Source organism: Lepidochelys kempii, chromosome 1 (genome assembly GCF_965140265.1).
Source record: "Lepidochelys kempii isolate rLepKem1 chromosome 1, rLepKem1.hap2, whole genome shotgun sequence".
In the NCBI taxonomy this organism is placed as follows: Eukaryota; Metazoa; Chordata; order Testudines; family Cheloniidae; genus Lepidochelys; species Lepidochelys kempii.
Window position 1 is genome coordinate 199,877,713 of NC_133256.1, and position 27,081 is coordinate 199,904,793.

The 27,081-nt window shown below is 42.3% G+C and overlaps 1 protein-coding gene across 17 annotated transcripts in view; it reads right to left on the reverse strand.

Moving 5' to 3' along the window:
* The window catches only part of ZBTB20 (zinc finger and BTB domain containing 20), a 663,010-nt gene that overhangs the window by 54,418 nt on the left and 581,511 nt on the right, over positions 1 to 27,081 (reverse strand). For all 17 annotated transcript variants that reach the window (XM_073308827.1, XM_073308823.1, XM_073308794.1 and 14 more), the window contains one exon: positions 4,434 to 4,535. In XM_073308827.1, the coding sequence (XP_073164928.1) occupies positions 4,434 to 4,498 (65 nt within the window). In that variant the 5' untranslated portion in view covers positions 4,499 to 4,535. The remainder of the gene's footprint in view (positions 1 to 4,433; positions 4,536 to 27,081) is intronic.

The window sequence follows — 27,081 nt, forward strand, 5'->3', positions numbered from 1 at the left end:
TCCAATCTCTTTCCTCTCTGAATGGGTTTATTTGCTACCATTGCTCTCAAGGGAGACAGTATATTATCAGGAGGCCCTCACAACAGAAACTATTCCAAATCAGAATGCTGTGGCCCTACTACATGTACTCAGTGGAAAGGGAAAGGAGGCAATGATGCTGTCTGGCACCAGGGAAATAAGTGTTCACAGCATTACTCCTCTCCTTTCTTACTGATCAGAGAGCTTTCCCTGTATCTAAGTAACTTAAACACATGAGAGGGAACCAGCAGGAGGAGGGAAGCTCAAGTTAGGGAAACATCAAAGCCAACTTAGAATTTAGAGAAAACGTATTAGAAACAAGGCTTGGCACTCACTTTGATCAGAAATTACCTATGTAGGAGCCCAGGCACTGAGGCCTTATGAATGGTCCCCTCCCCATTTCTCCAATCCCCAAGCTTAGACTCCTATAGTCAGTGCTATGGACAGGCAGCAAATCCCAAACCGTTTATTACACAACGTGTTCTTATCTCCTTATTCCAGGAGGTAAATTGGAGCACTGTCTCACTTCAGTCAGAAGTTTCAGAATGTGACCGCTGGTTGGCTGTGTCAAAAGGAATGGAAGAGCTGGATTTGGCTGGTGCATAAACAAATGGGAGAAGGAGGCAACAATGGCTGTGGTTTGGGTTTGGTGGGAGGGGCAGCTTCTCTAAGTGACCGTAGAGTATTCCAACGTCATTGCAGTTTGTACATCTTCCCAGATTCTTCCTCTGAGCTGGCTACAGTACTTAGCAGTACCACATAACAATTTCACCTGTGGGTGTCAGTGTAATGCACTACTTCAATACATGTGATCATGTTGCCTTCTAGTAACAAACAGCCTATTTACTGCCAGCTAACAGAGTTACTCAGTTTCATAAGGCTATGAATCAGGCCCCAGGTGCGGGTGGTACCAGGTCTGATCCCCAGGGAGGACCACGCTCTTTCTCTGTATGTGGTTGTGGTTTATTGTATTAGCTCTTCCAGACATTGAAGCTGAGTCTGAAAACACTCAAGGCACCATCATCATCTTTATCCTCATTATAAAGGAAAACAGGGCCAACACACTGGGGGAAGGACACTATGGTAGATAGCCCCGATGTATAGAATCATAGAAGTTAGACATGGCGAAGACTTATTTATCTTACTCAACTAGTCAGTGCAGGATTGTTCCTTAGAGTTCATTTAGTATGGTGTCATCCAGACTAGTTTTAAATGGCCCTTGTAATGAGGCTTCTACACAATTCCTTTGGAAGACTCTTCCACAGCCAGATACATCTTTTGGGAAGTGTTTCATGATATTCACCACTTAAAATATTTCCCCTTCTTTCTTGGCTGTATAATCTTCAAATATCCATAGACTGTTATCAAGTCCCCACCATGCATTAATCATCACTTAACCAAACTGCACTTATTTAGTAGGTCTTTCAAACTTTTCTTATAAATCAGTCCCTCCAACCTCTGATCCTGCCGAAGTGCCAATATCTTTTTGGTAACGAAGTATCCCCCCTTTTATGTATATAAGTACTGCAGTGTTCTGTCATAAAGGTCTAGAAACCTGACATCTCACAATAATGCAGCTACAACATGATTTTAGGTACTGAATGTAGAGTAGCGTAATTTTTTGTGTCTGTCTATTTTAAAGGCAGAACGGATCAGAACTGATTGGGTGTGGTAGACTCAGAGCTATATAGGTAGGGAGAACTATTTCCTTGTGTCAGGATGCCTCTCAAACTCAAAATTGCACTTAGTTTTCTTGCTACCATATTGCATTGCAAACTCACACGCAATTTGCTGTCCAGCAATCCTCCTCAGTCTCTTTCAAACATTACGTCTCCCCAGGTTTCTCCCTCACAACAATTATCTGTGTTTGGGATTAATTTCCCCCAGATGTATTAACATGTCACAACAAGCAAACCTCTCAGTCTGGTCTCCCTCACACACAGGCAATTTAGTTTGCTCAGCTGCTAGCATTTCCCACATGTCAGCTAGCGAACGTTTGAGACCCTTTGAAACAGACATCGGCCCGAGTCCCAGTTCTTGAAATGGACCCAAATGCTCTGTGTCTGAGGTTCTCCACTTTAGAAGCATATCAAACCCATTTCAACTGATGCAGGTTATTGAAAAGATTCAATTTCTCCTGGTTACTCTTCAGTCCAGCGTGATCTGGGATTAGTGTGTGAGACAGGGCAGCTGAGTGGTTTCTTATGAGTTTCTACTAGTTACTTCTTTGAGCCCCATCACAGAGCACAACCCACTACCAAAGAGCTGAACTGAGCAAGGTATAGGTGAGCCCAAAGGTAACCAAGATGCCTCAGGCCCTTCAGATCAGCATCTGTTAGCATGGGGAGGTGGTGAGTTGGTAAAGGTGGAGGCTGAACTCTCCAGCCTCTAGAAAAGGGACTTATTTGTGGGCAGGGCTGGGGTGCTATGGCAGCAGAGAAAATACAGAGCAGGTGCCTTTCACATTCTCTAGAGTAAAGCTTTTCAGTGATAACTACAAAGATGAATTATTATTTAATGGTCAAATTATGATTGCTCCTGTGTGAATGCACTGGGAAAGGGAGGTGACAAAAAGGTTAGAATGAGCCCTGCCTTCCCTAGTGCATCTGTAAAGGAGGCAGTCATAATAAGGCCATTTGCACTCCCTGAGCACAAGGGATCAAGCAGAGATGCCACATAACTGTTGATAGTGGGGGGCGGGGGGAGGGGGGAAGGGCACAATTTAAAGGTTCTGGTGGTACGCAGCAGGGTTCAGGGCAGGGCAAATAAACCCTAGCAGAAATCTGAGGGGGGGCACATGACCCCAGGTGACCCTCTGCATAGTCAAGGATATGTTAGCATTGCTAGCAGCACTACACACCCGAAGGAGTGTGTCTGGATGGGCTGGGTCATGGTTAAGCCCTGCTCCCTGGAATATCAGCTAGTGCTTGGAGGACAATGCCAGGGGATTGCTAATGATGTAACAAAGACTGCTACTGACTGAGTTTCCACCCTCCACACTCCAAGTATTACACCTAACAGAGGCATAATGTCTCCCTCCAGCCACTGTCCCCTGATGAGGAGCATCTGTAGTACCCAAGCAAGCATTCCACTGGCTTTTTGAGTCATAATTTGGCATTAACATAGTTAGTGCACACAGTATATATATATATAAAGATCGAGACATCTGGCTTTTCCGGTTTTAAAAACATAGGAGAGAGCAAGCTATTCATCAGAATTTTTAAGCAATATTTTTTGAGTGTTTCACTACACATTCATCTCCCGCCTGCATGTATGATACTCATGCCACTCCTGATATCAGTGCTTCTCACTGTGAGTCCTGACCCTCTCTCAGATGTGACATTGACAATATGTGATGTGTGGTTAGAAACTGACTATGCAAGACAGAGAGATGAGTATGTTCAGTTAAAAACAAACCAACCAACCCACCCTGAGAGGAGCACAGAAGTCTGACCAGATACCTGACTACAAAACTAAGATGGAAAGATACACAGAATTCTGAAAGCAGCACCACAAAAAGTTACAAGAGACAGAAAAATCTGAACAGAACACAAAACTGGGATGGGAGGTAGGGAGACTTGATCAGAATGGCACGGGGATCCAGCCCGAGCAGGATAAAACTATAGTGTGAGGCACAAAAAGCCTGAGCATTGAAGCAGGAAGCTACAAGTGAGAATCAAGTCAATTTCACTAGAGCAGTAAAAACAAAAAACAAAAAAAACCCTATAGTAAGAGGAACAGAGATCTGTCCATTACTGGTTAAAACTATAAGATTATGCCCTCCAGGGCAGCAGGTAAGAGTTCATTTCAGAACACTGTGAAACTACAAGAGACAGAAAACCCACTGAGAACATCAGGAAGCTTCACTGAGAAGCACAGAGTCCAACCAAGCTTCTGCAAAACTCCAGTGACGCACACCGAGACCCAGCCTGAATTATACAGAACTACAAGAATCATTGAGACTTGACAAGAGCAACTCAAAACTATAACGAGCTGCAGGGAAACCAAACTGCACTGCACGGAACTGCAACAAGAAATAATATGATTGCACCAGACTAGTAACTCTACAAAAGACAAAGAAATCTAATAAAAAAACAGGGCAAAACACCACTGAGAGACATGAAGACACCACATTAAACTTGAGTAATAGGCAGGGGACTCCTACCAGAGCAGGGCACAGCTAGAAGATGCAAAGAGGTCAAACCACTGCTGAACTACAACACCAGGCCAATACTTACCAACTTTTTTACTGGTTTGTTTTTCACCCCACTTACTTCCCAGGTAAATGTGTAATGTAAAATTTAGTTTGTGTTAACCAGCAATGGCCAGGTGTTGAAGGTTTTCGGGTGTTTTTTTGTTTTTGTTTCCTTTTTGCTGAAACAAGAAATCTTTTGTAGGACATAAAATTTACTTACAGTGGTTTCCAAATGGTGTTACTCTTCAGGTAAATCACTCCAAGCCTTGGCCCTAGTGCAGACATTCATTGGGGCAGGGGAAAGAGAGAGGCTGTGTCTGTACTGGAAAGAAACAAAAGGAAAGGAGATGGGGGAATTGTTAATAATTTATCAAGAGTGAGAGAATTTGCTGCAAGGTTAATCAGTATTCTCCACATCTATATGGCAGAGTGAGGCCTAGCAGGGCAAAATTCTGTCCTCTGTTACATCTGGGAAACCCCAGCTATAAATGAGGATAGATTCCGGTCCCTCATCTCCATGGCCTAACCATCCAAACTATTTTGGGTAGGTAAGATAGGGGAAATCAAGCAGCAAACTGCCACACAATAGAATTCCTTCCTGGTCTTGCAGGTTGCCTGCTATGACTGCAGCTGCACTGAGCAACAGCAGGAGCCCTAATGTAGAAGGGGCACCAGAATTTTTCCCATCATGTGATCTAACCCTGCTCAGAGGAGAAGACAGAAAGAGCTGCCTCTAAGCTAAAATACAGATGAAGGAAGGAAAAGGACCTGCCTTTCTCCTCCTGCTTTCTTTGTATCACAGAAACAGTGGCTAAAATAAAAGTGTATCAGTCCAAAGGCAGAAACTCCACCTACTTCCTCATTTGGACACCAGTGGGTGCTACTTTAGTGACAAAAACCAACCAGGGAGATAATTTATTCTCAGTCTTTCAGCTAACATCAAACCTTAGTAGCAGTTTTATATCTTAAATGTCTTCTCTGGAGGCCATATGCTGCCCTGAGGAGGAGGTAAACTCAATGAGCTAATACAGAATGGGCCCCCAAAAAACCCTTCAGAACCGAGCATCCTTGATATTTGATAGAAGGGGGAATTCAGTATCCAGACTTGACTTTTGCAATGGTTCCTGCTTTTATAACTGGCTTGACCAAATCTCTGGATCGGAACTCTACGAAATATGGGGATTTTTGAAATCTTTTGTGATTGAATCCATGACTAGACTAATAGGGCTTCTCTTTCTCTAACTATTATAATCCTTTGGTAGTTGACTGTGGAGGATGGAAGTGTATCTTAAACCAACATCCAGATGACAAGCTAAATCCTGCTCACTTTACTCATGCAAGTAGCTCCATGGACATCAGTGTCTCCAATCCTGCCCACAATGGTGCTACTTGCATGAATACAGGATTTTCAGTAGGATCAGTGAAGAAAAACGAATATTTGCTTTATCAGCAAAATCAAACAAACCCACAGGTGAACAAAAATGTTACAAAGTGTCACTGTTATTTCACAGGTAATTAACATTACTGAGCATTACTCTGAATGTATGCTAGGAAACTCATCACAATAATATTCAAAACCACTAATTAATAGAGCAGACACATTGGAATGAGTGCCTACCAATACAATTAAGTATTCTCTCAGTGCATTTTAGATGACACTGTAATACTGCATTTCACAAAGCATACTTTCAGGATCAGTTTAATGTACACCTTTTGTAATAATGACGGCTAATGGCAAGCTGGATCTGTATAGACAGACGATGCACCACTTGGCAGTTACACTTCACAGGGGCTCAAGCACACATTTTCTCTGAGGTTCCAGTTTTTGTAGGCACACACCCCTCCCTAAAGTTTGTTTTGAATTTCATATTTAAACGAATCTGAAAGCTCAATACAAAACTTATTCAGAACCACTGAGTTTAACCTATGTTTGGAGTGGAACCGTAAGTCAGTTCCTGATTTGCTTGAAAGCTTCACAAACCACAGTGACAAACATCAAGGGTTGAATGTCAAGGGTGTAATGATGCCCAATATGTGCATGGTTTTAGATTTCATTCATTTAGATTTCATTAGATTTCATTTATATTTACATTCAGCATAAGATTTCCTTTCAATTCTTCTCCCTGCTTACCTTGTTTTCCACACACCCTTCATCTCCCCTTCTATTAATTTCAACCTTGCTTTCTATGTACATTTCATCCATGTCATTCTGTCTTTTATTCTGCCCCTCACCCCACCTTTTTAGAGTCAAAATCCTGAAGTCCTTACAGAGGATCCAATCATACAGTTTATCTGCATGTTTAACTCCCACAGTAGATTTTCAGGCCCCCAGTCCTTCTTCAGCCAGACAACATGTCTATTGTCTAGAAATTTCACACAAGTCAAGTCTAAGGGGTGACAGAGTTAGCCAGATGTATTTTGTTACATCTCTTTTTTTCTGTGTCATTTGTTGCGCCTCTGGTGTTTAGGACTCTAATCTAATAGATCCTTGGTTGTGGCATGGCCAGCACTCACCCTGTGGTTCATAACCAAGCATGGCAGGAAGAAAGGATGTTGGGGATGGGCTGTTCACAATCACATATGGTCATCAGGTATTGAACTCCCATTGACAGTCAACTGGATTTAGGAGCCTTGCTCCCTTAGGTACTTTTGAAAAATCCACTCTGGGTGAAGAGTATGAAGAAAATTGTAAGTCTCAGAACACTTAGCCAGCTTCATAGTTCCTTTCTTGAGAGCTTCTTGCATGGCCTGAACAGCTTGGCTGTTTTCGTTCAATAATATGCATTAATCGCATCAGACTAGTAATGATTAAATATTAAGGATTTAATATTAAAAAATGCTGTAGTGGGATACATGACACAACTGATTTTATTTAAAATACAAAATCAATGAAACTGAAGGTTGATCAGACCTGGGGGCGGGGGGACGGGACTGGGGGGGACAGACGGACAGACAGACACAGCAGGGAAAGCAGCATCCAGAAACACTTTAGGAAACGGGTCTTGAGCCAGATGGGAAGGCCAACAGATGACATGGATTTTGGAGCATAAAACATCTTTCACAAATAACAGTAAGGAAGCAGGGGACTGGGTGTCAGGATTCCTACGTTCTCTCTGTGATTCTGCCACTGACTCACTGTGTGAGTTTTGGAAAGTCACATAGCCCCACTGTACCTTGGTTCCTTCTGCTATAAAAGAAGAATATTAACATCTACTCCAGAGGGGTGCTACGAAGCTTAATTAAGATTTTGAAGACACTGAGTTTCTTCCATGAATGCACTATGGAAGTACAAAGAATTAGTTAAAAACTTTCCATTAATGTTACTAACTTGGGTATTTTATATATATTTATACATATTTACATGTATTCCAACCCACCCAAATCTTATTTAGTATTTTAGAGGGAGGACAACACATTAATCATTTCATTATTTGTATTAAAGAAGGTCCATTCATGACAGCAGTGAGGTACTTCAGATTGTAATTTAAGAGGTGCACTTTAGGTCAATTTCTGTGTTGGCTTCAGTAGAGTTGCAAGGGACATAAAGTCAGCACAAAATGTGGTCCTTTATAATAGTGCTGATGATTAATGGGCTCCTTTACCATAACTCCACATCCTGATGCTCTGATCCTGCTCTTTCCCTTTCTGTAATTTGTGTCTTCAACCATCTTTATTTGTTTGCTACCTTACCTGGACTGTTCATTAATCAGCACCATCGATCAGAAATGGTCTGTCAAAGCCTATTATTTAAATTTCACATAAACAGGTGGTGTTCCTACTCTGCTCCTAACACAGTACACACAAGCAAAATAATCTAGACTTATCCACTTTCTTGTGGTTTCCTTTCTTGTTAACTTAAATAATAGCAAACAAAAGCTTCCTGCCAGTTCTTGGACCTGATCTTGGCTGTTTCCAGGGGTTGTTTCTTGCAGGGCCCCTCTGTCTCTGTCCCTAACTCTAGTTCCTTTTGCCTCAGGCACCCGACAACTCCTTTTCTACTCCCTGTTTGGAGATAAAAAGACTCACATGATCTAGATGCCATGGTCAGTCAGCAAAACAGCTATGCATTTCTGTGCAGGGATTCAGTATCTGATATCCGGATCTGGGGTAATTCTCTCTCAGTGATACATGGTCAAATGGGTTCAATTTTGTAGTCAAAAGCTGATTTTTGAGATTGACAGTGCTGCAAACCTGCACTGGGATCTGAAAATCTTTGTTTCTTTTGCCTCTTATATCATAACCAGCGAACTAGTTTGTTGATGATGTGTGAGGCAGCAAATAATTCCACTTGCTGTCCTCATGTGGTATTGATTCTGCAGGACTAAATGGTGGTAAGAACTTGCTTATGTCATTAAAAGGAGCAGATCTGACTCTGAACACACATAGGGCAGATCTCTTGAATAAGAAGGGACTATTTTTACAGCCACTTTCCTGATCAGAGAGATATTTTAAATCTGGGTTGTCCAGGCCAAGTATAGTTTTGGTCTTTGTCATTATTACTTTCTGGAACTGGAGACAACCAGAAACATATTTGGCTGAAATTCTTCAAGCAACTGCAAGGAGACGGCGCTATCCAGCATATCAGGTTCAAGAGCTGTCTAGTGGCACAAATGAATGATTCTAGGTCCTCTAGAGTAGGAATGATACTGATCCTTTGGAGCGGTACGATATGCACCCTGACAAATATGTACTGCGGACATCAGTGTAGAAGTTGGGCCCTCCTCCGAGCAGTCAGTAGATAACCAGCTGTGCTGCTTTGCACCAAGGAGGGAGAGGAAGACAGAATTCTCTGCGTGTGTGTGTGTACTACTGCACACAGTGCACCTGTACAACAGAGGGCAGAACTTGAACCTCAGAAAACATGAAATCTCAGGAGCACAGAGCCCCCTGTAAGAAGACCAGACTGTGGTTTGTTCATAGCAGATAGAGCTTTAATAAATACCACCAAGGAAGGGAAACTTGCCTTTCCCCTGCCCTGCTAGGAGCATTGTGTATCCATTTCAGACATGTGGTCCTGAAACTCAGACAATCATTCCTCCATGGATTGGATATTTGTAGGTAAACCATTTAAATGAGATGTACTGGGATGCTGCTTTAGTCTGGTAAAGGCCAGTTTCTCATAAATATATCTTTGTAAAAAGTACGGGAGAGAAATACTTTCCTTCGAATCCCAAGGGTTCCTATCAAAATCTGGAACAGCAATTCATGTTTATAGTAAAGGCTGCATCATGTTCCCAGTATTTGTCATACAAAATCTCTATTACTTATCTGTATGTATTTATCTCTTTCCCTAGCCGCCACCCCCTCCCCCCACTTTTTTATCTGACAGTGTAACATTTCACCATGCTTAAGCAGCAATTCTTTGCTTAAGCTGGAATTTGGTATATTTTTAAAAAAAGTCCTGATCCCATCATAATACACTGAATTGTCAGTTCCTGAAGAACTAGCAGGCCAGAGAGGAGGATTTATCAAGGGGCTCTTGTGAATTTTTGTGCTCCTGCGTCACTGATTGGATTGACTCTTAAGTAGTGTTCACGGTCAGTATCTGATATTTCTTTTCCCTTTGCAATGACAGTTCCCAGTTCAAAGTCTCCCCTGTCTAAAGAACAAGCCCCTTCCTGCCAAAATCCCACAGAGTATAAATGATCCCTCCTGCCACAATGTGCTGCTCTTCATTGTGTCAGCTCAAACACCAATGGCCCAACACTGTGCTAGCAGCCACTGGAAAAGTTGACTTTCATTTAAGATATAAAACAGAAGACCTGGCTATTTGCTGTTAAGAAAGATCTCATCAAGCCCAGATTTATGCACAGGCATAGAAAAGAAAAACTATCTCACTCACATAAACCTGGTATGTCTAATATATAATGTACATATTTTCCTTTACTACATTTTTAAAATATCTTATTCAAATTTTGAAAATACATTATATCACATCCAATTCAGTCTATTTACATTCATATAAAGTGTCCATCATTATTGTATTTGACTGCCTCACAAAATTACAAAGTGTGTAAACATTTCCTATCACCCTATAGAAGTCAGACATGAGTAAGGGAGACAAATATTTGAGGCCTGATTCTGGTTTCGCTTGCGCAGATGGAAATAAAGAAGAACTCTCCTGTGGTGAATGGAGTGACACTGGTGTTAGGCCTCTGGGGTAGGGCCTGTTTCATACCTGCATTAGTACAGCACTCCTCACAGTGGAGCCCCAATCCTGACTAGGGACTCTGCGTGCTGTCCGAAAATATATACCATACTACTTCTACGACTAAAACCAGTGTGAGCTCGGAAACAGGCTCATAAATGTATGTGCCAAGAGTACAACACTAAGACACAGCCTTGTACTTACAATGAGTCAGATGTATGAGTTAGGAGTTCAAAAAAGGAGAACAAGGTCATAGATAGAGGAAGAATTAAAGAAGAAAAAAAGCTTCCCTTCAGAAATTTTTTGAAGCCACAAGCAGCAGCAGTCATTGAAGATGGCCAATGCAGCAAGAGCGCAGCTGCTTAGTCACCAAGAAAAACATTTGGACAGAATGACACTGTCTTGCAATTGCAGTCGAATAAAGGTGAATCCACTCCCAGAAACCATTATCATCGCCAACGCCCCTGCACTGAAATATGAGTTGCCATCACTGCACCCACTAGGGACCAAGAAAATGACTAGGAATTAACATTGTAACAGTAATGTATCCATCCCCTCCACTGCTTTGGCTAGTTATGACAGATGAGCTTCATGAACATTTCATTGCCAAGGAACCCTGTCAAAATATTGGTGATTTCTCCAAATCTGTTCAACATCATGGAGATGTCAAACGAAGCCTCAAAGGACATTATTTTTGAGGCAGAACAAAAACAATGCGAGTATCAGAGAGAATGGCTCATCTATTCTTCACAAACTGGTTCAGTTTATTGCTATGCTTGCAAACTTTTCAGCACCTCTCCAAAACAACAGGCTCTTAGCTCCACAGGTGTCAATAAATGGAAGAATTCCTGAAAGAGGAAAAGATCTCCATTTCTCATAGATAAGAGGGTTGCAAACTGACAATTGATTCTCACCTGTCTATGTACATTGACTGTATAATATAACTCCTGGTAACTATCCTGGAGAGAATGGTCAGAAGTGTACAACACTTAATGTAGTACAGTTTGGTCCTTTTTGGTGGCCACAAGATCCTTGGTTCTCACTCTTTCATAGTTATTTGCAAACAGCAGGCTGGATTCATCCCTTTCTGGCTAATGAAAAGAAACTGGCTGCTAACTGATCCATTCCTGAGGTTCACCTTACAATAAAGATGCTGTAAGTACATGCAGTAACTATGCAATATAGGTCACAATCCTCCCCGGTGTAGTTCCACTGATGTGAATGGAGTTATACCAGGTATGAATTTGGACTTATCTGATCAACTTGTCACAGATATGCAGAGAACAAAAAGAAGCAAATGAAAATTTGGATTCATCATGTATTTTCATCTACTCATCCATTTCTAACACACCAATCACCAAAATGTATTAAAATGGGCAAATGCAAGAATTAAAAATATCTCAGCATCATCTTGGCAGAATTATTTTCCTCCCTTAGCAAGATTTTAGCAGATGACTTTCTGTGGAGAGAGATGTCTTTTAGGAAGAAGAAAACTTGCTAGCTAATATGAGAATGTGATGGTCTGCACTATTATGGTCACAATTTTTACAAGACTATGATAAATTTTGTACAAAGTATGCCTTGTGATGTATCATTTGAAAACTCATAATCTGCTGAACATTACTGTCCTGGTAAAAATGTGTATCAACATTGTACGTAAAGTTATAAGTTTCTACAATATAACATTGCTATAACATGCTCCAAGTTTAAGAAAAGCAGGCCCAAACCAATTTCTCAGGAACAAAGGACAGACTAACACCCAGACAGGTGTTAAAGATCTACTACATGCTTAAGCAGCCATTCTCCAGCAATAGGAAGGTGTAAACAAGAAATTTACATTTCTTCACAGGGATGGTTCAACCCCCACCTCCACAAGAGACTACTTGTCGCCTGCACCCCAGATGGGGGTAATCCTCAAAGAGGGGTGGGTGGTGAGAGAGAGAGAGAGAGAGAGAGAGAGAGAGAGAGAGAGTGAGTGGTCTCCTCTTCACCTCTTTCCTCCTTCATCTCTGCTCAGGTCATCAATGACTCTCAAAGAACTGAACTAAGGGAAGTGCCCAAGGTTGAAAGGAGACCCAGCCTGTGAAATTTACCACAGTGTATGGTAAGGCAAAACGTTTTGCTTTTAAGTTCACTTAACTTGTTGAGTTAGGTATTAGCTTGTGTTTTACACTTTTATTTTCTTTTTGTAACCAATCCTGACTTTTATACATCGTCACTTGTAATCACTTAAAATCTATCTTTCTGTAGTTAATAAATGTGTATTATTGTTTTATCTTAATGTGTTTGGATTAGCATGCATGGGAAACTCCATTTGGGATAACAAGGCTGGGGCATATATCATTTTCCTTTGATGAAATGATGGACTTTCTATGAGCTTGAATTGTTCAGTAGTAGGCTGGACAGTATAAGACACACATTTCTGGGGAACAAGGCTGAGACTAGGGAGTTGTTGGTATTGCCCTGTTTGTAATTCATGAATGGCTGGCCATAGCATTCATGTATTCAGCTGGGAGTGATTTTACATGCTAGGGGCTATGTATGAACTGGCCAGAAGTTGTTGTTTATACAGAAAAGAGTGTAAAAGGCACCCCAGGCTAGAGAATTGAGGGGACACAGATATTCGACAGTCCAGATTGTACCCTAGGGAATGTCACAGCAGGCCCATTTGAAAATATGAATTTTGCATTGTGCTCTAAGAGAGGCAAGACATAAGCTCTCCTTAACCTTGTAGGGTAAGGAGTTCATAACCAAACATCCTTCACTGAGAATGTCTCATCCCCAGCTCCTGAGATTCTCACCATGCTAAAAATGCTAAGTTTCACATGATGTTACCAGCAACAGCATCCCAATTCTCTTGCAAGTCAACAGTTACAAAATCAGTAACAAACCCAGTGAAAAGACTAGGTAAAAAGAACCAGCAACATACTTTTCCAGATGTTCATATGGCTCTTCCTGTGTGCTTGATGATTCCAGACTCAAATTACACAGCTGAATGCTCATTTAATTTATGTTGAAAAGGATTAAAGAAAAATACACAGGATCCATGGTGAGAGAGGGAAACTCTGAGCTTTGGCTCCATTATCCATTGAGTGATAACTGACTGCAGTCTTGGAGTTTGAAGATTGATCAAAGAGATTGCTTCCTGAAAAACAGGGAGAAAGCCACCGTAGACTTCATGTTTCACACTTCAGTGACAAAACACTAGGTTTAGAAGTTTTAGATGAACACATGAATTTATTCCAAACCATTGTTTAACCAAACTGATGGTTATGCACACTTGTGAAATATATCATTTTAAATATCAAGTCACTGAATGCAATAGGTCCTGAGGTCAGATGTATATTTGTTATAATGATTTGATATTTTAAATAAATTAATGTATTACCTGTCTCAACACAGGATTCCTTAAGTATGTCTAAAATGTACAGATGACAGCTAAAGCTGCCATGTTAGGATCTGGCTTTCAAAAAACTGTACGTCTGGTAGGAAAGGTTGGATTCAGAATTTGAGTGCAGACCCATTTGTAATGAATTGTATGTGCTACTTTTCACTTCTCTCCTGAAAGTGTATATAGTGTGGCTCACACAGAATGATTGCTGAATATCAGTAGCTGGTAAAATGATCCCTGTTGCATATGGCATAGGGCATTAGTAAGGATAAAATAATAATACATATTATTTTAATTGTTCTTATTCCAGTATTTGCCAGTCTTACTCACTTGGGGTTTATTGGAGTTCAGTATTTAGCTCTCTCCTGTGCATATTAAGGGATATTTCTCCGGTTATTTCAAAAGGCTTTGAGAAAAACTGAAGGCAGTTGCCTCTACTGTTAGATAAATGCTGCTAATGTAGGAGTGCTGTTTTCTGAGTACTATAAAGACCATTTCCAACTCCTTAGTTTCTTCTCCTTTGACAGCAGAAGTTACTACGTAGAATGGTTTAGATGTGTTTTTGCTGAAATTTACATCAGTCTTCCAGGCACTGCAGGGAGTGGCCCAGGAACCCTGGCTTTGGGTGAGTAACAGCTTCTGTAATCCTTTTCCTTTCCAGGAAGGTGGCATTGTAGGAAATGGTGTAAGTGTGTTGGTTTTGTCGGGCTCACAAATACTCCATTCTCATATCAGCAAGAGGTTCTGAGGGGAATGGTGCTGGATCGGCTGTTAGGGAAGCTCAGACCTGCCCTGTGCCAGCAGAAATCACTGCAGAGAATGATGTAGGTGAGTGGGGCTGTGGTGGAGCTCTCAGCTACTTTGATCCCTGCCTCTCCCAGCAGGAGGCACTCTAGAGAATGATGCAGAAGTGCTGGCTGTAGGAGGCTCACAGCTATTTTAGTCCAATCAGATTTCACAATTTGCTCTAATGAACAGTATTGGCAGAAGTTCAAAGCTACTCCAGGTCTTAACTCTCCCGGCACATGACTATAAAAATGATGTAGATGTGTTAACTACAGAGAAGCCAGAAGCTGTCTTGGTTCCAGTCTTCCCCAGCAGAAATAACTGAGAAAACAGAGTAGGAGTGCTAGCTCTGGTCACAGCTACTTCAGCCTCACACAGCATAGTGGAGACCCTGTTGGGAATGGTGTAAAGAGTGCTGACTGTGGTCCATTGCCAAAGCTCCTGCAGACTCAGCCTCTCCAGGCCAATGCCACTGACATAGATGCATCAGCTCAGTGAATCTGGGAGACTTCAAGAGATCCTGAATTAGCAGCAATCTCCTCTCCTGATAACCCAAGTCCTCCGCTTGAGAGGAAGAAGATAGCAGGAGAATAGCTGTACTCAGCCAGCATTGATTTCTCCAGCCTTTTGTCTGTGTCTGCTTTCTGTCTCGTTTGGAGGTGGTTACTGTTACTACAAGTAGCATGAATCATGTCTCTGTTAAAAAACAGAGCTTCACTTGTCTTACATAACCCCTGGTAACTGAACGTCTAATAATAGCAAGCCATTTCCAGGTAGGGAATCTGTCTACCTACCAGACATACACACACACTCCCAGTGCTCTCACTACAGGGAGGGAGTAAAGGTGATTTTTAAAAATTCTGAATTACAGGAGCTGGTGACTATTGTTTTAAAATGCAGCTCATATATTAAACACCTCAGGAATGTGCAATGCTTCCTGCAAAAACAGAGCACCCAGAGGGAGCAACAAGAAACCCAGCCAGTGCCTCTGAGCTTGAGATGAGTTTGAGCTGCAAAGTTGACAGTTGGATCCTGATCTGAAAGCCTGACTGTCTCTGGATCTGTGGTCCTTCTTTACTCTACCCAGGCAGGCAACTTCTGAAATAATTTATTACTGTATAATTCTGGGAGAGGTGAATTAAAACTGAGAATATATCACTTTGAAATAATATTAATAGCATGTTTCAGAGGTACTTTAAAAATCTAAATGCTAGAAACTCAGGAAATTCACAAGTCTTCAACACCAATCTTATTTCTGAACCACCCAAAACCCTCCACACACCCACATAAAATAGCAGAACAGGAGAACCTCACCAAAAGCCTGATCCAAAGCCCACTGAAGTCACTGAGAGTCTTTCCACAGCCTTATATATTGAGTTTTGGATCTAGCTCCAAATGGCATAAGAAACTTAAATCTGCCCTTTGAAGAATGGATTCAGCTATATGATATGTCATCTCTCCCCTACCCTCCTTTCAGCCTACATCAGGTGCACAGGGATCCCTGCTGTGTGTCAGGACAGATTTAGAGTAGATCCTTGTACCTTGAGATTTTAATGAGAAGTGAATTTCATTAGCTTGAGAATTAAAAAATCTTCAATCTAAACTTACAACTAGGTAGGATGGTCTTTTTGTTAAAACCCATGATTTGGGATTTGGCACATCTGTTCTTTCCCAGCTTCTGACACATGGTTAAGCTGCTTAGTCGCTCTGTGCCTCAGTTTCCACACATGTAAAATCGAGGTATTAAGACAAACCCTATTCCTAGAGTACTCTGAGACTAAATTAATTAATGTTTGTTCAGCACCTTTACATCTTCAGAGTAAGGGGTTGATAGATATTCAAAGTCTTATTGTAACTCAAAAGTAGCTCTCAGGAAGGCAGTGTGGACAATTATCTAGTGTGAATGAGATCTCACAGAAATTATAAACGTTCAGACTAAAACTAAAAAAACCTTATTGCCATTTTATGTTCTGCAGGATATTGTACCATCTGTACTTTTCCTTAATGGGACAAAATTTAGCATCTGATTTGCCATAATGGAGCACACCATGGGGTCCATCAAATCCAGTATCCTGCCTCTGGTAGTGATAAATATCTGATATTTCAAAGGAAGTCATAAATGCAGCCATAATACACTGCACTTAGATTGTAAGCTCGTTGAGGCAGGATCCGTCTTTCTGTTCTGTGTTTGTACAGCACCTAGCACCCTGGGTCCTGGTCCATGAGTAGGGCTCCTAGGCACTATAGTAATACAAATAATACACAGTAATAACAACAATAATGGCTTATTAATAACAGCCCAGACTTTGAATACTGTGTGCAGTTCTGGTCATCCCATCTCAAAAAAGATACACTAGAATTCGATAAAGCACAGAAAAGGGCAACACAAATGATTAAGAGTATGAAACAGCTTCCATACAAGGAGAGATTAAAAAGACTGGGACTGTTCAGCTTAGAAAAGAGACAACTGAGGAGAAATATGATAGAGGTAAATAAAATCATAAATCATGTAAATAAAAGGAATAAGGAAGTGTTATTTACTCCTTCATGTAACACAAGAACTAGGGGCCACCTGATAACATTAAAAAGCAGCAGGTTTAAAATAAACAAAGGAAGCACTTCACACAACGCACAGTCAGCCTGTGGAACTCATAGCCAGGGCATGTTGTGAAGGCCAAAACTATAACTGGATTAAAAAAAAATTAGATAAGTTCATGGAGGTTAGGTTCATTTATGACGACAAGCCAAGATGGTCAGGGATGCAGCCCCATGCTCTGGGTGTCCCTAACCCTCTAACTGCCTGATGCTGAGATGGGCGACAGGGGATGGATCACTTGATGATTGGCCTGTTCTCTTCATTCCCTTTGTAGCATCTGGCACTTGCCACAGTCAGAAGACAGGATACTGGCCTAGATGGACCACTGGGCTGACCCAGTATGACCGTTCTTATATTCTTATTGCATAATGATGCTCACAGAGAACAAACTCCTCCTGACCTCTGCAGTTATAAGTTTTCACCCTGACATATGACATTAGTTTATTCTGCACTTCCAAAATAAACTCAGATCCTGATTATCCCAAACTGCTATTTTGTAACATATTTAAGATGGCTCCAAGCAACTAATTTTGGAAGTGGAGTTGGATCTGGACTTTCCTAAAGTTCAGGGCTGTTCAGATCTGGGGCATTCAGTTTAAACTTAACCGGGCTGTGTATAGGGTTGCCAACTCTCCAGGACTGGCCTGGAGTCTCACAGTGACCATGGAAAGCAATCTAGGAGATTTTAATAGTATATTTTAAGAAAATGATATTATGTCATTGTGATGGGTTGGATCACAGAAACCCCCTTGGGACTGCCACCTGATATGCCAAGACTACTTCTGCTCCTGCTTTCCTGTCCTGTCAACTTAGGACTTCAGTGCCCTGCCTGGCTTGAGCCAGACCCCCTAGCCTGCTGCAAGCCCCGACCCAGGTCTGAACCACGTCTCCTAACATCTGTAGGCTTAACTGAAAACAGCTTACAGAAGTGTGCCTGTCTTTAACATTCAGATGCCCAACTCCCAACGGGGACCAAGCCGTAAATAAATCCGTTTTACCCTGTTTAAAGCTTATACAGGGTAAACTCATAAATTGTTCACCCTCTAACACTGACAGAGAGATATGCACAGCTGTTCCCGCCCCCCCCCCCCGGTATTAATACATACTCTGGGTTAATTAATAAGTAAAAAGTGATTTTATTAAATACAGAGTGTAGGATTTAAGTGGTGCCAAGTAGTAACAGACAGAACAAAGTGAATTACCAAGCAAAATAAAATAAAACACGCAAGTCTAAGTCTAGTAGAGTAATAAAAACTGAATACAGATAAAGACCTCACCAATTCCAGAAAGCTTTCTTTTACAGACTAATCTCCTTCTAGACTGGGTCCAGCAATCACTCACACCCCCGGTAGTTACTGTCCTTTGTTCCAGTTTCTTTCAGGTATCTTTGGGCGTGGAAAGGCTCTCTCTTTAGCCAGCTGAAGACCAAATGGAGGGGTCTCCCACGGGCTTAAATAGACTTTCTCTTGTGGCTGGAGAGCCCTCCTCTCTCCTATGCAAAGTCCAGCTACAAAATGGAGTTTTGGAGTCACCTGGGCAAGTCACATGTCCATGCACGATTGAGTTTCTTACCAGCCAGGCCACATTCCTGGCAAAGCCCAGGTGTGGACTGGCATCTCCAAATTCATTGTTGGCTTAAGGGCTTCTTGATTTGGCAGTTACTGAGAATAGTCTTTTCTCAGGAAGCTGACCAACTGCTTCACTAAAACCTACTCAGAACCAAACAAGTATGCAGCCAATATTCATAACTTCGAATACAAAAATGATACATACATACAAATAGGATTAATAGATTCAGTAGAGCATAACCTTTACAGAGATATGCTACATGGCATATGTAGCATAAAACACATTCTAGTTATGTCATATATATATTCATAAGCATATTTCCATAAAGCCTTATGGGGGGCACCGTCACAGTCATGTCGGGGAAAAAAAAATCTCCTGGAACAGCTTCAGTCAGAGTTGACAACCTTAGCTGTGTACTGTGGACATACAGTAAGTGGTCAACTTGTTTGAGGGCCTAGTGGAAAATGGTCGATTACAACTGTTATTTCTCATCTTAATGTTTTCCTCAGCCATGACTATGTTTCCAACAAGTTTGTCACTCTAAAAGTCAGGGACGTTATGTGGCCCAATGGACAGGGCACCAACCTACACATTAGGGGATTTCGGTTGTAATCCAAGTTATGACAGTGACTCACTGTATGACTATGGGGAAAGCACTTCTCTCTGGAGGTAATGCTACCTACCTGCTTTGGGATCTATGGATTATATGTGATATAGCAAGTATTGTTATTATGAAAACAAAGTGGTTCTAAGTTATTAAAAGCACCTGAAATTGGACCTGAACCCAAACTTATGTTGAGGTGTTTGAAATTCAGATATGGTTCAAAAAATTCCACTGGACCAGTATCTCTTAGAAATATTTTATGCAACAAATACCTTTATTTTTCACTTGATGACAAAAAGAAGACCAAATGTATTTTGTATCCAAAGATCCTTGCTGGTCTGAAACAAGAAATTTCAGACTAACGGGGTTTAACAAATGTCTTAAAGCACAAGAAAACAGCTTCTTAGAAATCGCAGGCAAAACCATCACTACCATCATGCTAGCACTGTCAGGCAATGCTACAATATCTATCAATGCCACTGAGTCAAGTGTTTGCTCAAGCACATTAGCACCAGGGGAGGTGAAGGATAAAGGAGAAGGTTTTTCTCTTTCAGTCTTTGGCTGTGCATTGGCTCTGCAGAGCCAGCCAGAGCCAGGCTAGTTGCTCTGTGCATGTGTATGTGCACACATGTGCAACCTTTAGAGCCCACTGCATGTTTTCGGTGACACTGATGTACAGTAACTCCTCACTTAATGTTGTAGTTATGTTCCTGAAACATGCAACTTTAAGTGAAACAATGTTAAACAAATCCAATTTTCCCATAAGATTTAATGTAAATGCGGGGGGTTAGGTTCCAAGGAAATTTTTGGGGGGCAGACAAAAGGCATTATATACTGTACTGTACTGTGGTTGGGAAGTGCCCCAGGCTTACTCCACACAGGCACAGACCACTGCTGGCAAGAACACTAGGAAGCAACTTTGCAGCAGCAGCGGCAGCTTCCTTGAAGAAGAACAGATGCTGACTTTGCCGGGGGATGCTCCAGGCCTGCCTCTTCCCGCCCCCCCACTCCACCTCCTCTCCAGAGCACGCTGCATCCCCACTCCTTCCCCCGCCACCAGAAAGTCCTAAGCGCTGCCAAACAGCTGTTTGGCAGTGCTTAGGACTTTCTGGGAGGGAGGGGGAGGAGCAGAGACGCAGCACTTCCCCGCTCTTCCCCCTCCCTCCCAGAAAGTCCTAAGTGCCGCCAAACAGCTGTTAGGCAGTGGGGGAAATGCTGGGAGGGAGGGGAAGGAGGCGGAGAAGAGGAACTTGTGCAATGCTCCCTTGTAAAGTCACTGCTCTTCCACAGAATCTTACAAGCAGTGGACAGAGCAGGCAGCCAAAGGTCGTTATAAGGGAGCATTGCACAACTTTAAATGAGCATGTTCCCTAATTGAGCAGCGACATAACTTTGAAATAACGTTAAGCGGGAGGATGTTAAGTAAGGAGTTACTGTACACTGCAGCTACTAAAGGAATGAAGACACTGTTCCTACAGAGGACTAAATCCTTCCTCCCTGTACAAAGCTGAAGTAAATGTACAAGTTTCTCTACTAAAGTTGGGAGGCGGGGGCAAAGGGGATGGAATCTTCTCTTAGGCTGCTCTACGGCTGCTACTTCAGCCCTTGGTCCGCAGCAGCCTCGACTGCTATTTCCCCTTCTCCCTAACACACACTGCCCCCACTCCCACCCCGTTGTTTAACCATGGATCTTCTAACCATGCCCTTGCCCCTGTCCCCATTTCTTCATGCTACCATGGATGGTGCACCAGCAGAAGGCAGCCCTGCGGTATGCAAGCAGTTCAGATACACTTCCTGTGAAAACTCTTTGAAGCCTGTTCTCCTCTTCTCTAAGCTGCAGATCCATTTCCAAACTAGGTCTCTACTATTGCCTATTAACATGTCCTATACACCAGTGAAAAGAAGCCAGGATTTGGGCCTAACAAAACACCATTAAAGTGGCTCTCTAAACTTTGTAGTCCAGGAAAGGTGTGGACAATGTCTCCTGGACAGATGTGGATGTGTTAGGAGCATCCAGGATGGAACCTAGTGCTAGTTCAGGATTCATTCAGAAAAGAAAGGTGGTTTATTTCACATAGCAGCCTTCCCTTAAAAGGTGGAGATGTGGTGAGGACTGATGGAAGCTAATCAGCAATGACAGACTCACTTTCATGCAGACATGGCCAACCAAATTCTGCCCTCAGCTACAACCATGCAACCTTGTTAATAGGTTTGGATGGGTATAATTGAGATAAAAATTTGGGCCAATAACTTCATTTGTAGTAAAAAATAAAATGCATACAAACAGAGCTTTGCTGCACCAGGCTTCACTGTAAAAACTCCAAGGAGCCCAAGCTAGTAAAAATTCTCCCAAATCATGCTGGGCTGTAACTGCAGATGACTTGTATTTTGCAGACATAGTCACAGGACTGTGTTATTGCCCTGAGGCAAGGAGTATGGCTTTTCTGCAGAGACTGAAAGTAACTTTCTTTCACTGGCTAGTGATCCCCAAGTCAGGCAGTAACACATTCAGGTGTTGGTCACTGTGCTACTGAGTGAAAGTTAGAGAGAAAGAAGCAGGAAAGAATCTTATTGAAGCCTGAGCCTGGACATGAATTTCTGAATCTATAACACTAATTTGGGAATAACAGAGTTAATCTCTTCATTCCTGATCACAGCACAATGCCCAGGACATGTTCACCTCCTAGATAATTTGACACACAGTCTCTAGTGCATCTTGACAATTTTTTTTTGGATTGAAGTTAGTGCAGAAAATTGTCACGAGCAGCATGGTGAAGGGTCAAACAAAAGTTAGACTCAAGTTTACAAAGCCATCTGAAGTAGCTTCAAGTAGACATGAAACATCAATGCATCTGGAAAATGGAACTTGCCATAGACAGTTCTTTACCATCTGGTCTCAAGAACATTTTCTGCTTGGGAGTTGCATAAGCAATGAAAAAAAGCACACAAACAACTTCCTGTACCATGTTTTCGGTCACTTGTAATGACGCATTACAAAGTAAACCAGCTAAATATGCACAACTGTGCCTCACTCCAGATGACAACATGTATTATATAACAGCAATCCCTGACAGTGAGAGACTTAATGTAAAAGATTAGGACACAGAGCATACCCAGGAGTAAATACGCTCTGTGTGCGAGGCTTGCGGGCAAGCTTTGTTTCCATCTCAAAAACCCCAAATTCATTCTAGAAGCTAGAATAGTGAGGGGTCCCACTTTGTTGTTGTTGCAAATTAAAACAATATGACTTGTTGCATCCCATGCTGTGAAGGGGAGTTTAACTGAAATTGATGTCAGCTTTGGGTTGTTTGGTTTTTTAAAAAGCTCATTTAACACATTTTAGATTAAAAATAGATTTTAACCAAAAAAACACTCTTTCAAAGATATATCACTTGCTTGGATTGGCTCTATCTTTTGAGAAACTGTGGGCCAGATTTTCCCCTTGCAGGGTATAAACTAAGAGTAAACCCACAGAAATGAGCTGCCATAAATCAGAGAAATACTGTCCATTTATCTAAGCTGGTATAAGATGATGTCTATGCTGTGTACCTTACAGCGGCACAGCTGCGCTGCTACAGCCATGCTGCTGTAAGGTATACAGTTTAGCTGCTCTTTGCCAGCAGGAGAGAGCTCTCCTGCCGACAAAATAAAACCACCCCCAATGAAGGGCGGTAGCTTTGTCGGTGGGAGAATGTCTCCTGCCAACACAGTGCTGTCCACACTCGTGCTTTCTGTCGTTAAAACTTCTGTCGGTCAGGGTGTGGTTTTTTCACCCCCCTGAGCAACAAAAGTTCTAACGACAAAAGTGCAGTGTAGACACAGCCTAAGTGTTAGAGGAACTAGGCCATGTATGTGTCCCTCTCCCGGTCTTTCACGTAATGGAACTAATGAAATCAAATTGAGAAGTATGGAGAACGCCCATTACCAGTGTAAGCACAGGGAAGTGTTGTAAGTGAAGGTGGATAGAAGGCTAGAATGAAGCAGAACATGCTACTGAAGGAATGGAGTATGCATCTTCTCTGGTGCAACTTTTGAGGTTAAAATCAGTAAGACTTTCCCCACTGGAATTGTTGGGTGATGCGCTCAAGGTTGGTCTATACTGAGGATTTTTGCACTTATTCTAGTATATTGGTATAACTACACAGGTGCAAAAAGCAACTGCGAAGCCAAGCCCTCAGGCACAAGGAATATATGAGGAACAGAGGAAATTGATTCTCCAATCCAATGTCCATAACTGTCAGAAGTCCAGTTGGACTTTGACCTCCAGATTTTCTAGGATAAGTGACTGCCTGGTTTGGTAATACTGGGTTTTTCTAGGGGATGACCCTGCTTGCTAGAAACTGCAGCACTGGGTTACTTCTCTTTTCCTAAAGCTACTCCATTTCTAAAGAAATGGATCATCTTACAGCAGCAAGAGCTCAGGTTTGTGAAAACTGTTGGAGATTTCACCTGAAATCAACTAGGTATGCAACTCATGCAGATCACCTCTGTAGGAGGGGAATATTAATATAGCTTCTGAACTTGCCACTTCATTTACAACAAAGTCTGGCCTGCAACCACCCTTCTCCCCTGCCTTCTCTGGTGACTCTAGAGCACAAACACCCCTTCCCCCGAATCTAATATTTAACCACCACTCATCAGAAAAATTCTAGGCTAAACTTTCCTCTCACTTACAAGGGTACATCTCCTGTTGATTTCAGTGGCAAGTTTTATCCGTGTTAAAAAGAACAGACTTTGGCCCTCTGTTTTTTCCAAGGAAGACTAATGATCATATAATTTTCTCACATCTCTGTTTGCACTTTCACAGTCTGGTTACATTGATTTGTGTCTCATAAGTTGACGTTTCCTTTGTTGGTTACAAATCAATGTTATAGACCAAGGCTGCCTGCACATTTCCTCCATTCTTCTTGTTTGTGTGAAAAAACAAAGTATGGTTTCAATTCTGCTTGCTTTATACATGTGAACTTTCTTAATCAACCATACATTTGAAAAAAACAACTGAAATTCCAGCTCTCCCTTCAAAAACAAGAAATGTCTTTCCTTACATTTCTAATTACTGAGATGCTTTATGGTATGATAAACACCTTTATCACTCCAGTCCTGCCACTGCTTTGTTAACCTAGTTATAATCCTCTCCTTAGACATCACAAGATTTCCCACAGTAGCCCACTGTGATATCACAGACAGCTATGACTTCATGAATAACGAAAAAGTAGGCAAAGGTTAAGTCTGCAGCAGGATTGAGCTGCCACACAAATCTCCCAAGAGGAAAAAAAGAAAAAGGATTTTCAGTTGGTTATAGAACAGCTATGAGATTGCTGACTAGTGTATGAAAATGCAACACTGAAGATAGCTGGGTATTTTATTACAAGTGGATAAGCATAAAAAAGAAAAGGATCAACAAGAAAACAGAGTCATCAATCAGAATGTACCAAGCAAAGGAAGCTACGTGAAAACGCAGAGCAGCACAGTTTGATTTGCTTACATTAAAAGAGCTATGCACAACATCCTTTCTTCTACCTCAAAAAGACCCAGTCAATTTTGATTTACCGACTGTGAAAGAGTTTAGGTGGATGTCTTAAAGTTCTACTGGTTTGATAGAAAATACATGGCTGCCAGTAAAATCAAAGCTATGAAGGAGAACGGGCAGAAAAAAAAGGTTTAAATGGCCTTCCAAGGGAAGCAGTGGGGGCAAAAGATCTATCTAGTTTCAAGATTAAACCCAATAAGTTTATGGAGCAGATGGTATGATGGGATAACATGATTTTGGCAATTAATTGATCTTTAACTATTCACGGTAAATAGGCCCAATGGCCTGTGATGGGATGTTAGATGGGGTGGGATCTGAGTTACCACAGAGAATTCTTTCCTGGGTATCTGGCTGGTGAATCTTGCCCATATGCTCAGGGTTTAGCTGATCGCCATATTTGGGGTCGGGAAGGAATTTTCCTCCAGGGCAGATTGGAAGAGGCCCTGGAGGTTTTTCGCCTTCCTCTGTAGCATGGGGCACAGGTCACTTGCTGGAGGACTCTCTGCTCCTTGAAGCCTTTAAACCACGATTTGAGGACTTCAATAGCTCAGACATAGGTGAGAGGTTTTTTGCAGGAGTGGGTGGGTGAGATTCTGTGGCCTGCGTTGTGCAGGAGGTCAGACTAGATGATCATAATGGTCCCTTCTGACCTTAATAACTATGAATCTATAAAACAGAAGATCAAGAATAAATAATCAAAAAATCCATTTTTAAAATAAAAAATGAGTCTTGCATCGTTCTCATCATCATCCAATAGAATGTTCATCAATCAAAGGGAACTATGATCTAGTGGTTAAAGTACAGGCCAGGGAGCAAGGAGATCTGCATTCTGTTCCCAGCTATGCCGCTCAGGCCTTGCATGGTCCCTGTCCTTCTCCTCAGTTTTCACATCTGGAAAATCAGGATAATACTATACTGACATTCATTAATGTCGAGAAAATGTCCTGAGCTGCTTGTGTGGAAGGTATTATAGAGAGAAGTGAGAAAAGGAAGGAGGAGATGAGGGAGATGCTAAACACCCCTCACCCTCAAATCCACCACAAATCAGAATCCATAATACTAATTGCCACTTGGGAAGTAGGCAAGGAAAGCAGACCACTTCCTGATTGGATGTCATCTTTTTGGAAGATTCTCATATTACAGTGATGGGTGTGGTACAAAAACCTAGACAGTGTAAATATATAAAATAGATTAGAGAGACAGAGATAAATAGGGATATGGATAGAGTGCACTAGGCTACAGAGATTTTCCACCCCACTTTGCATTGGTCTAAATAACAACAGAAGACGTAAGGCAGACAACAGTCAGGCCCACAGAATCTAATCCATCAATCTAGTATTTCTATAGAGCCTGTCAGTGTAGTAACTAACTGCTGAACAGGCATATTAGAGTTGCATGGTGGTGGCCATCATGGACTTTATAAAAGGTTCTGCTCTTCATGCTTCATGTTTTGAGAAGCTTTGCTTGGGTTATTTGTTGGCTTGTTTTAAACCAACTTCAATTATGATTTTAGGGGCTAACGCAAAACTGATATCTGAATAGGGTTGCCAGGTGTCCAGTTTTTGAATGCCTAGTGGAAAATGGACCCTGGCAGCTCCGGTCAGCAGTAAAAGTCCGGTTGGTGGCACAGCGGGGCTAAGGCAGGCTCCCTGTCTACCCTTACTCCGTGCGGCTCCTGGAAGCGGCCAACACGTCTGGTTCCCAGGCGCAGGGGCTGCCCAGCTCCGCAGCTCCCATTGACTGGGAACCGTGGCCAATGGGAGCTGTGGGTGCAGTGCCTGCAGGTGTGGGCAGCGCACAGAGCCTCCTCACCCCTCCACCTAGGAGCTGGACATACCTGGGAGCCACCTGAGGTGAGCACCACCCTTCTGGAGCCCACACCCCAACCTTCTGCCCCAGATTAGAACCTCCTCCTGCATCCTAACTTCCACCCAGAGCCTACACCCCAACCCCTGCCCCAGCCCTGAGCCCCCTCCTGCACTCCTAACCCCTCATCCCCATCCCAGAGCCCACACCCCTTCCTGCACCCAAATCCCCTGCCCCAGCCCTGCTCCCCCTCCCGCACTCTGAACCCCTCAGCCCCAGCCCAGAGCCCCCTCCTTTACCCTGAACCCCTCATTTCTGGCCCCATCTGGATCCCAGAGCCCTCACCCCCTCCCACACCTGAACACCTGCCCCAGCCCGGTGAAAATGAGGGAGGGTGGTGGAGAGTGAGTGATGGAGGGAGGAGGACTGGAGTGAGCA